The sequence below is a fragment of the Propithecus coquereli genome, unplaced genomic scaffold, assembly GCF_000956105.1.
Source record: "Propithecus coquereli isolate 6110/MARCELLA unplaced genomic scaffold, Pcoq_1.0 Scaffold29, whole genome shotgun sequence".
NCBI classification, from domain to species: domain Eukaryota; kingdom Metazoa; phylum Chordata; class Mammalia; order Primates; family Indriidae; genus Propithecus; species Propithecus coquereli.
In genome coordinates, this window is record NW_012148507.1 from 2,241,560 (window position 1) to 2,256,484 (window position 14,925).

At 42.1% G+C, this 14,925-nt stretch overlaps 1 protein-coding gene across 1 annotated transcript; it reads right to left on the reverse strand.

Annotated features, from left to right (window-relative positions):
* Positions 1–11,787: 11,787 nt before the first annotated feature.
* On the reverse strand, positions 11,788–14,688 carry IL17A (interleukin 17A). Its single transcript, XM_012648589.1, has 3 exons — positions 14,662–14,688; positions 13,296–13,492; positions 11,788–12,025 (listed from the first exon to the last, which is right to left on the reverse strand). The coding sequence occupies exons 1-3, from the start codon at positions 14,686–14,688 to the stop codon at positions 11,788–11,790; spliced, it is 462 nt and encodes a 153-aa protein (XP_012504043.1).
* Positions 14,689–14,925: the final 237 nt, after the last annotated feature.

Consider the following 14,925-nt stretch of genomic DNA (forward strand, 5'->3'; position numbering starts at 1 on the left):
CAACTCCTGCAATCTCTGACCGCATCCCTGCTAAACCCTATAGTCAATTTAAGGTCCTTTGTCCTCATGTTCTTATTTTCCTTCTCACACCATGTAAATCTCATGGCCAATCATTACAATCACTCATTTTGACCATGCTCTCGGCCTTTTGTCTCTTTCAGCCACCTTTTTGCACAAGACTTGGTCATAGTCAACCGGTAAAATTCCAACCCCAGTTAAATTCAAGTCTCCACTTACTTTGTGCTTAAACCTGCACTGCTAATTGTAACTGGAGAAATACAACCCTGTTGACCAATCTCACTTTAAATGTATGATCACTAACCTCAACGGGGTCCATAATGCTACCCACACATCCATGTGCTCTCTCACTCTTCCACATGACTATTTGATATTTTCTCTAACTTCCTTGTGCCAGTTATCAATTTATTGCCTCTCATTTCCAAATCTGCCTTGATAGATATACTCCTCAAATCTCCAATACCTCCTCCACCATCTTCACACTCAGTAGATAACTAGATGACCTCGCTTCCTAGTTTATGCAGAAAATAAAGGCAACCAGAGAAGAACTTCTAGAAGTCTTATACATCTACCCAGCTTCCTGAATCTGCTTACTTTCCTCTAACTTTCAATGACCTGACTGTACTCCCAGCTAAGGATGACTCCTTCATTTGTTCACTCCCATCCCCTCACCCCTACTCCATTTCATTGCTCCAGAATTTTTCCTTACAAAGATGTCTTTGTAATTCTTGCTTAATTCACATTGCCATAGATTTTTCCAATATGGTAGTGCTACTTTGCAACATGCAATTCATTGAATGTACTTTAACATGGTATTATAATATATCCTTAGATGGTGCCATTATGACCAATGCTGTCTTATTTCTGAATCAATTATGTTGTTCATTTTCTTAATTAAAAAGTAAGATTATTATGGCTTCTTTGTTATCTAATTGTGTCTCCCCAAAGTAATAGTTGTAATGAATGTTTATACAAGGGTACATAATCTGAATCTAAGACAGATTTCAGTTGAACATTAAGAATCTCTTGCTCTTGGGGGTAATGAATTACTGGATTGTGATATTTCTATATTTGAAGTTCTTAAAAAATAGGCTTGTTAGTATTTTTGCTCATGCATAGAATCACTTTCTCTAATCTATTGGCAGAGAAATGGACTGGGAGACTGTTTAAACTCTTCCAAGAAAATGATTTCATAATTATCCAGTAAGAGTCACCTAAGACACTGGGCAGGTAAAGGTGAATGAGCCAGCCTTCCCACCTTTGTCTTCCCAGTAATAAACGTAGGACCAAAGACAAATGTCTCTTCAATAAATGTTTATCATGGAATCTTCATTGCCATCATTATCACCATCACCATATCTATATTTGACACATATACGGGTATGTGCAAATCACTGTGATTGTTACTCCTTTCAGGAACTCATGAGGGAAACCTAGCTGTGGTGTTCCGGCATGAGGCATATGAGGTACAGGTCACCTTTGATCTGAGCCTTTTACGGCTGCTTGCTTTTAACCACAGACGTTTATCAACTTCCCCTACATTACCAAGAATGAGCTTCAGGCTTTGAGAACCAACTGTGTCAACTCTGCCCTAAATGATACACCTGGAGAGAGTGGGTGCCTGATGACGTGAGGACGTGTGGGGATAAGCAACTGCCCTTGAAGTCGCCAGGCCTCTCCTGTTAGTGCTTAGCACTGTCCTTCCTGATCTGCTCTTTTTGTGACAGGCTCTGAGTTTCTGAGTCGGATTCTACACGTGCCTTCATAGTCAAAGGAATAGGTAAAACACATGTCATGAACTTGTACTTATTGTCTCTGTCTCTCTGTCTCTCTCCCTCCCCCTCATGCTTCCAATTCCTTTTCTCACTTCTCTCCCCAGCTACTCTGAAATGTTTCCCAGGCACAGCTCAAATTCCTTTTCCTAGGTGAAGCTCTTCTTGACTCTCCCATCCACCAGTGAAGTACCTTTCTTCTGAATGTCACCTACAATCTGTACCACTAACATAAACTATATCCTGCTGTGACACCCAATTCTTTCCTTCCACTCCCACTTCCCCTTGTACCACGGGACTGTAGGCTCCTTGAGGACAGGAAACTCACCACTCATCTTTGGATCTCCCTATAGCCTCTACGATGGTGTTCTATCCAAAAATAGGTGCTCAATGTAATTAAAAAATAAAGCGATTGATCCATATTGCATTCAATGTCTCTGTGGATGACAGTTGTTTCATCTAAGAAAAACAGTCAACTGTATTTGGTCATTTGGCTTTGCTCTGTTGGAGAACAACCAAGAAAAACTGGTCAGTTGGTAAAGCCAGCTGCTCTCTGCCCCGTTGCAGTCTTCCACCACCACTGATGTCCTGATAAGCCCATATTTGGTTCCAGATCTTGTTGCCTAGGCCCATCCATGGGCTTCTCCTGTAACTTTCTCTGTCCTCACGGCACCCCCTACCAAGACACAAGAATGCAAGAGGCCTGAGGCTTGGATCCCAAGGATAGATGCTCCCATGCCTGTGTAGGGAAGAGTTCTGTTGCTTTTGTTGCCAAATGCAAAGCATGAGGCTTGAAATGTGAGAGTCGGAATGAAGAAAAACAAGCACAAGAAAGTTTCTCAGAAAATCTGTTGTTCCCATAGAATTTTCCTCCAGCACAGTCCACTTGAGGTCCTTAGTGACTAAGCCTTAGAACTTACAGGAAAGGGATGTTATACATATGTAGGCCCCTTTCAACTGCAATCTATTTAGCTCGGAGTACTGTAGACTGTGAATGAGAAAATAAAAAGAAAGAGTTATTGAGCTATTTCTCTTTGGAAAGCACTGGGCTTAGAGCTTGCTAAGCGTGTCTGAATGGGTTCAGTTGACTGATGGGGTCGAGGCCAGAAAGCTTCAACAACTTACTCAGACTCACAGAGCTAAATGACAGATGGAGCTAGGATTTAAACCCAACAGCCAGAACTGTTTTGTCCTTTAAGACCCAGGGCACAGTGCTCAGGGTTTATAAGCTTTTCTAGGGCCTGAAATATGTTTGAGAAGCGGAAAAAGGAATTAATTGGCTCCAAAATGCCAAAAGAAGCCAACAAAATAAAAATGAAGTTAAATTATGTGCTTTTACATAATTGAATATCATGTTAGTCAATTGCAATTAATTCAGCTGAAATAATTATAGGTAAGTAACACTTCTGTTGGATGTGGATGCATTTTTATGGTTGAATCTAATGTGTATGGGCCTTCAAAAGAGTGACTAAGGCTTTGGACACTTGTAAATCAGACCTAGCTATGTGCCTCTACCTCTGGAGAAGCTGCGTCTTTTGTTCTCCTTGGCAAACTTCTACTGCAAACAAACAAGCCAGAAGCTGGAGGAGAAGGAAGAGGAGGAGGAGGAGGAGGAGGAGGAGGAGGAGGAATAGCAGGCATCATCTTCTCTAGAGAGATGGCCTTATGTTTCATTTTTACTGCCATAGTACTCAGTATAAAAATATACACAGATTAAGCATCCAATCCATATTTGAAAGAATGAGAAAATTCATCAAATTAGCAAAAAACATTGAATTTCCCAGTTCTTCCCACTGGTATTTGATTAGGGCTGACTAAAGGGCAGCAACTGTGAGCCACACTGACCTCCAAATGGGATACAAATCCAAGCAGAAAAGAGTGGAGGGGCCTTGGCAGCAGCAGAAGAAACCCAGCCCAGTAACCAGACCCAATGTGGGGCAGCAAATGACTTAGCTACCTCTCAGTTTGAGCATGTTCTCCCTGTTCGTACTCCACCACTGTGTCAGTGGTGAATCATGATTCCCTGTTGGCTACTTTATACCTAGGACAGCCAATCGCCTAGCAGATATAAAAAATAAACACAATAACAAATCACATTTGTTGAGCATTTCCTACGCTCTGGCCCTATCACCATGCTAGCAGTGTAATGACCATTATCTCATTTAATTCTCCATCCAAACTTACAGGTTGTTTCTATTGTTATCTTCATATTCAGATGTGAAACTGAGGTGTAGAGACATCAGGTAATTTGCCTACAGTCACAAAGGTATGGAAGCTGAGGCCAGATTTGGTCAGGGCTGTAGAGAATGAGTCTATGCTACTCACTATCTGCTTTGCTGCATCTGGTTTTTGGCGAGTTAGAAAAGGCTCCCTTGCTCTGCTTGTTGCTGGTACCTGTGTGTCCTGCTGTGAGAGTAATTCTTTTGGGATATTAGAGATCCACTCTGGAAATGGAAATGTGGGAGGAGGGATGACACATTAATGTACATCGTCACATCTTCATAGAGTTCAGACACCCTCTGCAAGGCAGCTGAGAAAAGGACACAGAGAGAATAGAAAGTCAGATTTGTTGAGGAGAAGGACATAAAGGGTTGCTTTCAGACTGTAGGAAGAGCTTTTGTTTGTCTCACAATTGTGTAAACCAGTTTGAATTTTAAGTATTTTTCCATTTGCTCCCTAAATCATTGAATCTGTGCTAAAAATGTCAACATTTTGAAATTTACACATCTTCATCCCAAGTTCTTCTCGCCCAGAAGTGGCCTACCGATCCCTTTTAGACCTCATCTCGTGATGTATCAGCCCTTTGGAAATACGGCCACAGTTAGCACAGGGAACTGCAGGCGGCAGCCTGTTGACAAAATGCTGGGCAAAGGGATCAATAAATGGGCCGAGGGAAGCCGGATTGCGTCTAAGTCACAATTTTCTCCAGGGTGGGCCTGCTGTGGTCTGTAAGACAGGGAATTCTTGGTGGACACTTTAAGAATCTTTCAAAGCCCGAGCCATTGACACTTAGGTACTACATTTTGAATATTTAAGATGGTTTCATAATTTTTATGGTATGTTATGACAGTTTTATTTACACAGTTTTATCTTTTTCCTTATATGTTTTAAATTATTTTGTTATGATAACTTTCTGTAAGTATAATTACTGGGCCAAAGAGCATGAACATTTTTAAGACTCTTGAATTAAATTATAAAATTGCTTTTCAGTGTTGTACTTATTCATTTTCATTTCTTAGCGGTGAATAATTGATCAATTTAGCACATTTTTGTCAAAACTTTCTATAGTTAAAAGAAACTTTGCTAATATGATAGGCACAGAATTGCTTACTATGAATCCATTTGATTATTAGTGAATATTTCTCCATGTCCTTCTAAGATGTTTTGATGTTTTATATCATGTAAATTGTCAGTTTTATCTCTTCTGTTCTTTTAACAGATGTTCTTAATGCTTGTCTGGTAAATTATCATGAGCTTTTCATATCCATTTATTCATTTCTTTGGCACATGTTTATTGAACACCTACCATGTGCCAGACACTGTTCTAAGCACTGGGGATAGAGCATTGAGCAGTGCAGACAAAAATTCCTGCCTGCACAGAGCTTTCATTCTAGTGGGGAGAGACAGATAAAAACAGAATAAGTAAGTTAAATAGTATATTAGAAGGAGGTGAACACTACAGAGAAAAATACATTGGAGAAGTTGGAGGGGGAGTGCCAGCGTGGCCAGAAGTGGCTTCACTGAGAAGGTGAAATTTGCACAAACAGGGAGCTGTTCATCAGGCTGTCAGTGAAAGGGTGTACCAGGCAGAGGGAACAGCAAGGACGAAAGCTCTGAGGTGGAAATGTGCCTAGTATTCAGGTTAATAGCCTAGATATTAACCACTTGCAGTATCTGTGATAAATATTTTTTCATTCTGTTGTTTCTCTTTCAGTGTAATGCTTAATATATAGAAGATTTACAGTTTTGTGTAGCTGAATCTATCACTCTTTTCCTTTGTGGTTTCTTCCTGTCTTTTGAAAACTTTCAGTTTTGAAATGTACCATATAGGCAAGAGAATAAATAAAAGGTATGTGTACAATTTAAACAATTAAAAAACTCCAGAAAGCAAACCTAAACACCTGAGACCACAACACCTAAGTTAAGAGGTGAAATGTTGCCAGGACCTTGAAGCCCTGTGCTCCTTCCCTCCCCTTCTTTTCCCTCCAGGAGGAACGATGACCCTGACTTCTGTGTCCATCTTTGTTTGCTTTTCTTTATAGTTGTATCGCACCTATGTTTGCATCCTTAAATGATGTATTGCTTAGTTTTGAAAATCCCCCAAGCAGACAAACGCAAACCCAGCTGATGAGGAGAGGGCAACATTCCTGCTATTAGAGGAGGCTCTCAGGAGCTGAGTTGAATCCTCTATCGTGGTCACAGTCTGGCTTCAGCTTTTCTGGGATTTTATAAAAGCACGTTCTAGGGAGATCATAAGTGAGACTTGGAAAACCCTGAGGGCTGTCGGGTAGGGCCAGTGAAGCAGAGCTGGCCTGCTGCCTGCCCCCAGAAACCAGAGCACAGTTGTATTTGGGATGCATCTGCTCATCCAGGGACCTCAATTCCCAGCACCTCTCCATCCATGAGATGAAAAGGATACTGGGGGCCAGGTGTGGTGGCTCATGCCTGTAATCATAGCACTCTGGGAGGCTGAGGTGGGAGGATCGCTTGAGGTCAGAAGTTCAAGACCAGCCTGAGCAAGAGCAGACCCCGTCTCTACTAAAAATAGCAAAAATTAGCTGGATGTGGTTGTACGTGTCTGTAGTCTCTGCTACTTGGGAGGCCAAGGCAGGAGGATTGCTTGAGCCCAGGAGTTTGAGGTTGCTGTGAGCTAGGCTGATGCCATGGCACTCTAGCCTGGCAACAGAGTGAGAATCTGTCTCAAAAAAAAAAAAAAGAAAAAGAAAAAAGAAAAGGAGACTGGGTTCCTGGATCCCCAAATAGAGTAGACACGCTCACTGACTAGTAATACCTCATTTGAACGATTATGTGAGTGAGAAATAAACTGCTGCTTGGGTCCATTCTTCAGCTATTTAGCCTACCTCAACTGACACCGCAGGTTCTTGCTGTCTAGCAGAGCTAAGGTCAGGGTGAGCAGGCTGCTCTGTATTTTCTGTTTCTGAGCCTTCCCTACCCAATCTCAAGTTTTCAAAGGTAGGCAGGTCAAAACAGACACCCTGGTGGGGGAAATGAATGCCTTAAACTAATCCAGGCAGTGGGGCCAGGAGGACAAATACACTTACCTGGCCATTCAGTCCTCAGATTCAAAAGACAGTTCAGTGGCAGTGCGGACGTTGCTGATACGGGTCCTCAACACATCTGTCCCTTGAGTCACATGGCTCCACTCTGGACTGGGCACCTACTACTCCGGTGCACAGCTCTCTCTCATCCTGGGATCCCTGCTGCCCTCCTGGCAGGAAGTTCCTTAGCCTCTTTCCTGTGCTGACTCTATTTCCCATAATCCGTGTCTTCCTATGTCTTTGTTTCCTCTCTTGAGGATAGAGCACATCCTCAAGTTATTTGAGATCGTACCTATCTGCAAATGTCTTTTTTCTTCCTTCATAATACAGTCACCTTCAAATTGTCTACTCATCAAAGCCAATAATGGAGCAAACACGTCTGATTTCGCTCCGTTGGAGCTGAGGAATTTTGTATCTTTGTACTTCTGTCACCCCTTTCCACTGCTACTTTTTTGCTTATTTTACAGAATCCTGGATTACAGACCTAGATAATGATGATCGTTGTTATTTTTGACCTATACTTTAGATATTCTTTTAAAAAAAGAATTTATTTTGACTTTAGGGTTCATTAAAAAAATTTATAACCATTATTTAAGCATAATTCAATGCACACCTAGTTTCAGTGCTCACAGAGGGTCCCTGACTGCCCCATCTTAAATTCTTAGCTTTGAGTCATCTTTCAGTCAGAGTATTTCTCTGCATATTGTTTTTGACAAAAAGGCTGACTACTAGCATTTTCTATGTTCTCACATACTTGAGAAAGTTTTTCTGTTGACTTCATAGAATGTTACTTGTTTGAGGATTTTTGGCTGAATCATTTATTCTTTTATTTAATAAATATTTGTTGAGCACGTATATGTGTGAAACACTTCTATTTTCTTAATGTATTAGGGTTCTCCATACAAACAGAACCAATAGTAGACCTACACGTGTATGTGTATACACATACATATATGTGTGGAGAGAGAGAGAAAGAGACACGCACACACACACACACACACACACACACACACACACACACACATAAACACACAGGAAGACAGGTGTCCTAGCTCCAGAAAAGAGAGAGAGAGTGTGCCCAAATTCGCCTTTCTTCTGCCTTTCCATTTTTTCTGGGCCCTCAGCCGATTGGATGATGCTTGTCCACATGGCGTGTTGGTGGATCTTTCTTACTCTGTCCATTGATGCAAATGAAAACCCCCTCACAGACATACTCAGAAATGATGCTCTTCTGGTTGTTTGGGTATCCCTTAATCCAGTCAAACTGACACCTAAAATTAACCATCACACTTCAGTAGAATTTTTTGAACTATTACATACATACAGCAAAATGCACAACTCGTAAGTGTACGACTCAATAAAATATTATAAATTTGTCACTGGGTGGTTAAGGAAGACTTGCTTGAACAGATGCTTCTGACTTGTACTTTCTCCCCTATAGTGTTTTGAAGATTTTACTCCATTACTTCCCAGTGTTTGATGGGGAGAAGTCTGATGTCAATATAATTTTGGTTTTTGATTTGGTATTTTATATATTCTTCCTGGATATAAGTTTTATATGTTCTTTATTCTTAAAATTTTAAAAAATGGTTGAATATATTTGGATATGATTTCTTTTAATTAATTTTGTCTAAATCTAGTTTTCAGATTCACTTTTTAAAAAAATTCCCAACCCAGGAATCTTTTCTCCTATTACAACTTTACTTATTGTCTCTTTCATTTATTCAGGTTTCTCATTTGAAATTTCTGTTGTTCACATATTTTACCTGTGTTCTCTATCTTTTGTATTTAAGATCAATTTACACTTATCATCAATTTATTTCTTTGTTAACCTTCATCTTCATTCTGAGATAGCATCTCAAGTTGATCCTCCCCATCAGTGGTTGGCTGGTCTGTGCATGGTTGCCAGAGAGAACACACCAAAATCAACTGGGGAGCTTGTTAAGAATAGTTTCCCAAATTCCATCTTCAGAGATTTGATTTTACTCCATTTGATTTTCTTTTTCTTGAGACAGGATCTGGCTCTGTCACCCAGGCTGGAGTGCAGTGGCATCATCATAGCTCGCTGCAACCTCAAACTCCTGGGCTCAAGCGATCCTCCTGCCTCAGCCTCCCGAGTAGCTGGAACTACAGGCCTGCCACGCCCAGCTGATATTTTAATTTTTTGTAGAGAAGAGGATGGGGGTGGGGGTCTCACTCTTTTGCCCAGGCTGGTCTCGAACTCCTGGCCTCAAGCAATCCTCTCGTCTCAGCCTCCCAAAGTGCTGGGATTAAACGCGTAGGCCACTGGCCTGGCCCCAAGTGGAGTCTTAAGGCCTGGGCAGAGCAGCGGGGTGAGGCCTAGGGTCGGGCAGGGTAGGGCTGCAGGGGTTCAGGGAGCCGCAAGGAGAAGGGCGACGAGGGCCTTCGCGGCCAGGGGACTGCGCGACACCCTCATGGGGGCCAAGAACTGCCTGGCGGTCACCACAGCTTCACCACAAGGAAGATGTGCCATGAGATGGAGCAGGCGGGGAGCAGGGCCAGACGGCAGAGGGCGCCTTCTGTCGCGTTGGACTTTATGCTGTGGGTACAGGTTGGAGGATGCTCCCAGCCGGCAGGAGCCACGGCAACAAGGTCGGTGGGCGGCTGCAGCAGTAACTGAGGACAGACGTGGGGGACGTGGGGGAATGTCACTCCATGCCCCCGCCGCATATCTTTGGATCCCAGTAACACTGGCAGTGCCCTAACACCTTCCAGACCTGGGCGGGACTGTATGGACGCGGAAGAGGGGCTCATCTGAGGGCGTTTGGGAAGCGTGGGTGTCAGGAGCCAGGGAAGCCCACAGATTTCTAGCGCGGACGTCGGGGCGGGTGGTAGTGCTACTGGGGAAATGAGAGAGGATAAAAGCAAAGCACAAGGCGGGTGGGAGGGGGGAGATGCCCGGAAGGCACCTACCTCTCCCCTCACCAGGGCCCCAATAAAACCAGTCTAGTGGGAAATCATGCTTCAGGACCATGAGAGATAGGTAAATCTCCTTCTTTGGCACCCCTGGCCCTCCAGCAAAAACAAAAACAGGTTTTTCTTCTCACCATCGCCGTTCAGCAAAAACTGGAAAATGAGCAGCCCGTTTCAGTGAGAAGTTTGAAGACGAGAAGGTTGTGAGAACGGCCAGCGGCAGCTGCCTGCGGATCTCCTGTGGGAAGATGGTGACAGGAGGCCACAGAATCCAGATGTACGAGCACAAGATGACACTGAAGGGGGCTGCTTGGGGAGCTGACCCCTGGATTTGGAACTGGGAAAGAGGCAGAGAAAAGCCCTGGGCCTCTAGGTGGAGTCAGAGCTCACTGGAGAATTTCCAGAGGCCCCAGAAGTAGGGCAAGGCAGCATGCCAGGCCGTGGGGCGAAATGGTTATGACTCGCAACTTGAAACTACTCTGGAGTTGAATGTGATTCAGTTTTTATTTTACTTGGTCTGAAATTTTCTCATGCTTCACATTTGTTCGGCCCCGTTGGCTCCTCTGTGCGTCCCAGAGTGCACTGGATCAGACAGAAGCCAGGTCCTAGGAGTGTGGTGTGAAGAAGAGAAAAATGTTCCTTTCTGTTGATCTCCTTTGAAGGAAGCCTGGGTCTGGGGGGAGGCGGGACATCCTAGGCTGAAACAACCTCTCCTCCCAGCACATCTTGTATTCTTGGGGAGGGTCTCATTTTCTACACATGATCTTTAGTAGTAACATGCCATTTCTCGGGGCCATTATTTCATTTGCTTAATTCATTTTGGAATGCTTCAGTCCACAGCCTCGGCTAACAGTATGAGAGCTTTGGTCCTCTGTTGTCTTGAAGGCATGTGACATTGAGAACTTGAACTGGGGTGGTTCCAGGGCATTGTTACTCCGAGGCATGCTTTATTTTGCTCTATAGGAGAATTTGCACGCTCTTCCCAACAGGGAAGAGCTGAGTTTGCTGAAGTACTTTCAATGAGAAAGAATAAGGAAACAAGTTTTCTTTCCAAACTTTATTATTACAGAGGGATTTTATTATAAGGGTTTAACAGAACAGAGAGTTAACCTTACTGTATCTCTTGTAAAACTTTAACAATTTACAAAATTTAAGTTAATAAATATGAAACTGGGTTTAGCCTTCTCTCTTTTCAGCCATGTTATGTACTTCTAAGAGACAAAGAGGAGAAAATACTATATTCATATGTAGTAAAAACTGAAGAAATTTTCAACTGCCATTTAATCCTATCTGGGATTTCCCTAGGCAGAAGTGATAATTATATTTTCACCTTTCTCTAAAGACTTAAGAAACATAAATAGATCCATAAATAGCTCATATAAATATAGGTTTTACTTTTTAAATAATAAAATTCCCAAGTGTAGAATCTTGTCTTCTTTAAAAAGAAATACAACACAAGGCAGGTAATTCATTAAAATGAAATCTTATACTCCCAGGTTATCCCAGGGAGTATTAAATACATAAATAACTTAAAGCCTTTAGAAAAGCAAACAAGAGGCAAATTGCTATGCATTCTAAGCCTTCCTCGTTGGGGAGAGAGGAAGATAATTCAGATCCCCTCTCTGGACCAAAGTGTTATGTCTGAAACTTCACCTGGATGAACTATTTTAAGAGTTAAATTTGGTCAGAAATGGGGCTGTGTCTTTGAAGTATGAGATTTCCTGAGGGTCTGCTCCTTAGAAAGCCTAACTGCTGTGGGGAGGCTCGGATGTGACCCAAAGCTCTTAGGCCACTCGGCGGACGATGGGGGTGACGCAGGTGCAGCCCACGTCCACCAGCATCTTCTCCAGCCGGAAGGAGTAGGGGCAGTGCTTAGGCTCCCTGCGCAGGACCAGGATCTCCTGCTGGATGGCGACAGAGTTCATGTGGTGGTCCACCTTCCCTTCAGCATTGACGCAGCCCAAGTGGCGACACCTGGCTTCCCAGATCACTGAGGGATATCGCTCAGGGTCCTCATTGCGGCTGCAGGGAAGACAAAAGCCAGGAGGAAAGTGAGTTCCTGGTAAAGTAGGAAGGGAATCAAACAGGAACAAATAAAGGGAAGGAAATTCATAGTGTGACGAATCACAGGCATTGCAAATTCTTTAAGTGATGTTGGTCTGAGAAGAACTTTGGGGAAAACTTGGATTTTCAAGCACATAAAATGTTCTAGGAAAGAAGACAGGGATCAGTTTTTCCCAATTTCTTTGAAGAATGAGCAGAATAAGATAGACTGAGATCACAGACATGATTTAAGCTCGACACAAAGGATAATTTCTTAGGGTACGTTTGATTGATGGAAAAAGACCAAGGGAAGAGTAGATTTTGAATCATCTAGGAATAAGACATCTATTTATCTGACTTGATGAAGTCTATCTTTGACATCAAAATTTCATCTGATAGCACATTGATGGGACAGAGCCCAGAGCTGAGATAAAGGAGTGAGAACAAAAGCTTATGTGTCTCTATAACCTTCTCTTCCCTTTCTCCTTCAGCTGAGTGAATGATTTGCTTTGACTTTTGAATCGATTTAACTCTTCTTACTAATGGGAAGAGGAGAAGAAATCCTACAGTCAGGTCAATCTGTAGGCTCCGTATAAATCAGGCTTATTTGCATGAAGTCAGGTGATCAAAATATATCTTGTATTTAATCCTTGATGGGGTCTAAATACTGGGTGTACTAAGGACACAGCAAGTACAGGAATGTTGGGGAGATTAAGACTATCTAACTCAAAGAAGGGTAGAAATTCCCAACATGATACTTCCTCCACTGAGACTCAAGCTATATTTTCCCAGTGCAAATAGCATGACAAAAAAAAAAAAAAAAAAGAAAGAAAAAAAAGCACTAAAACCCTACTTCATTATTAAATATTTTCAACAAGTCTCCTCAGTGGTAGCTCTGGTTAAGAAAATCCAAGCATTAATCTCCTATGATAAATGTCTTTTTTTGGGGTATAAATAAATAATAGATTTGGGATCTCATAAATATTAGAATAATGACTATCATTAATCTGGGTTGGTTTCTGGTGTCAGTGACAATGAAATCTAACAGGATAGGTGTTATGGAGGGGGTGTCTTGTGCTTTGTTGAAGAAATCTGTAGAAAGTCTGAGAATCATCGCTTGTACAATGGCCCTTCCAGGTTCGACTGATGATTCTGAGTGAAAAAAATCCTCCTCTAGGTGACTTAAATGGAAGTGTGAAAGCTAAGAGGGGTGAAGAATACAGAGTTTTCATCTGGGGGCCTTACGTACTGGAGAGTCCAAGGCGAAGTGGATCTGTTGTAGTAATCTGAGGGCCTTTTGGGATTCGTATTCCGGTTGAGGATGTTCAGATTGACCTTCACAGTCTTGGGGAAGTTCTTGCCCTCAGTATTTGGGCATCCTGGATTCTGTGGGCTTGCTATTCCTGCCTTCGTTACAGCCACCAGACTCAGCAGCAACAGCAGCGTCTGGAACTGAATGGGAAAGAAGAGAGAGGCGGGGGATTGGATTAGTAGGGTTTTTGTTTTTGTTTTTGTTTTTGTTTTTTTACTAATTGTGATGATGATGATGTATTGCTAATCATAGCGAACATACTATGCTCCAGGAAAATCTAATTTTCAGATCAGTTAAATAAAAATCTAGTTAGATGACCAATATAATGTTAAGACCATGGCCTTTTTTTTTTTTTTTTTTAACCATTTTTCAACATTCTTAGGAGTCAACAAACTGAGAGAAGACATGTTATACATTGGCTGGCAGTAATTTTAGTAAAAATGTCCAGTCATGGCTTGTTGTCAGCCCATCAACATATGCATCATCGTTGGGTCACTGGGAGAATAGTGACCTTGATTTTCTAGTGGAAATGTCCCCCTGTACCATTGTTCTTGGTCCTAGCATTCTGTGAAACCCTATTTGAAGTCAAACGTGCACCTTGGAAGAAAGGGCTATAGAAAATCTATGTGGTCTCGACATACATGTTAGAAATGCAATTGGTGCTTCTGGCAAATATCCACCTAAAAACTGGATCCGCTTGTATTTTCTTAGGTGTATTTTCTAGTTCTAAATCGAACACGTATTGACTCATGTAATAAAATTAGATTTCTAAAAATATACTTTAAGTTAAATATTTTAAAATGTAAAATCCATTTATGTGAAAACACAGCTATACATATATATAATCAGAATAAATAGTTTTGATGTACCGAGACTGTGCTATAAGATAAGGGTATCATTGGTCACTGCCACAGCTTTCAAATTTTCAAAGATAGTGACCCATTTTAAAGAAAACGGAGTAGAGAAAAATGTCGTGGGAGAATCATATTAAATCCTTTGTACCCAGAAAAATGACCTTTCAATAAACATTCTTTCTTACTGTGCAGCATCACAAGACACTTTTTGTGTGGTTTAGCCCCAATATAGCTATCTTTCAGTTTTAATCTCATCTTTCAAACTGATGTATATCAGTTCTTGAAAATGCTGCACAACTACCTAAGTATTTACTGAAGCTTTCGTTTCCTATGCTACATATATGATATTCTTGGGGCTTCATAGCTAGAATCCAGCCTCTCATGCCCACAGTTTAGAAATAGAGTCTGCTCTATATCAACAGAGCATTGCACATCCGTGCGGGACTCACCGCCAATGAAGTCCTCCCAGCGGTCATCGTTGCTCCTTCCGATCAAGTGGGGATTGATTGAAGAGTTTGTGCCCGCTGCGAGGTGGACAAGGTGTGGCGCTACCTCCTTGCTTTTTATAGGAATTTGCTCCTCCTGTGGTCACCTACGTTGGTGTGTCAGAGTGGGTTCGTTCAGGGGTGACACCATTTCAGTTAAAATTTCCATCCCCAAATGAGGTCAGAGAAGAACCTCCCCTTTGTGACGAGTAATATCTGCTTCTGAAG

Excerpts from the sequence above, each read along its gene's own strand:
- IL17A (XM_012648589.1), bottom strand. The coding sequence starts at position 14,688 with ATGACCGCTGGGAGGACTTCATTGGCG. Across the intron at positions 13,493-14,661 it reads CTGGGAGGACTTCATTGGCG|ACGCTGCTGTTGCTGCTGAG; the intron begins GTGAGTCCCGCA and ends ATTCAGTTCCAG. Across the intron at positions 12,026-13,295 it reads ACTTCGCCTTGGACTCTCCA|CCGCAATGAGGACCCTGAGC; the intron begins GTACGTAAGGCC and ends TCTTCCCTGCAG.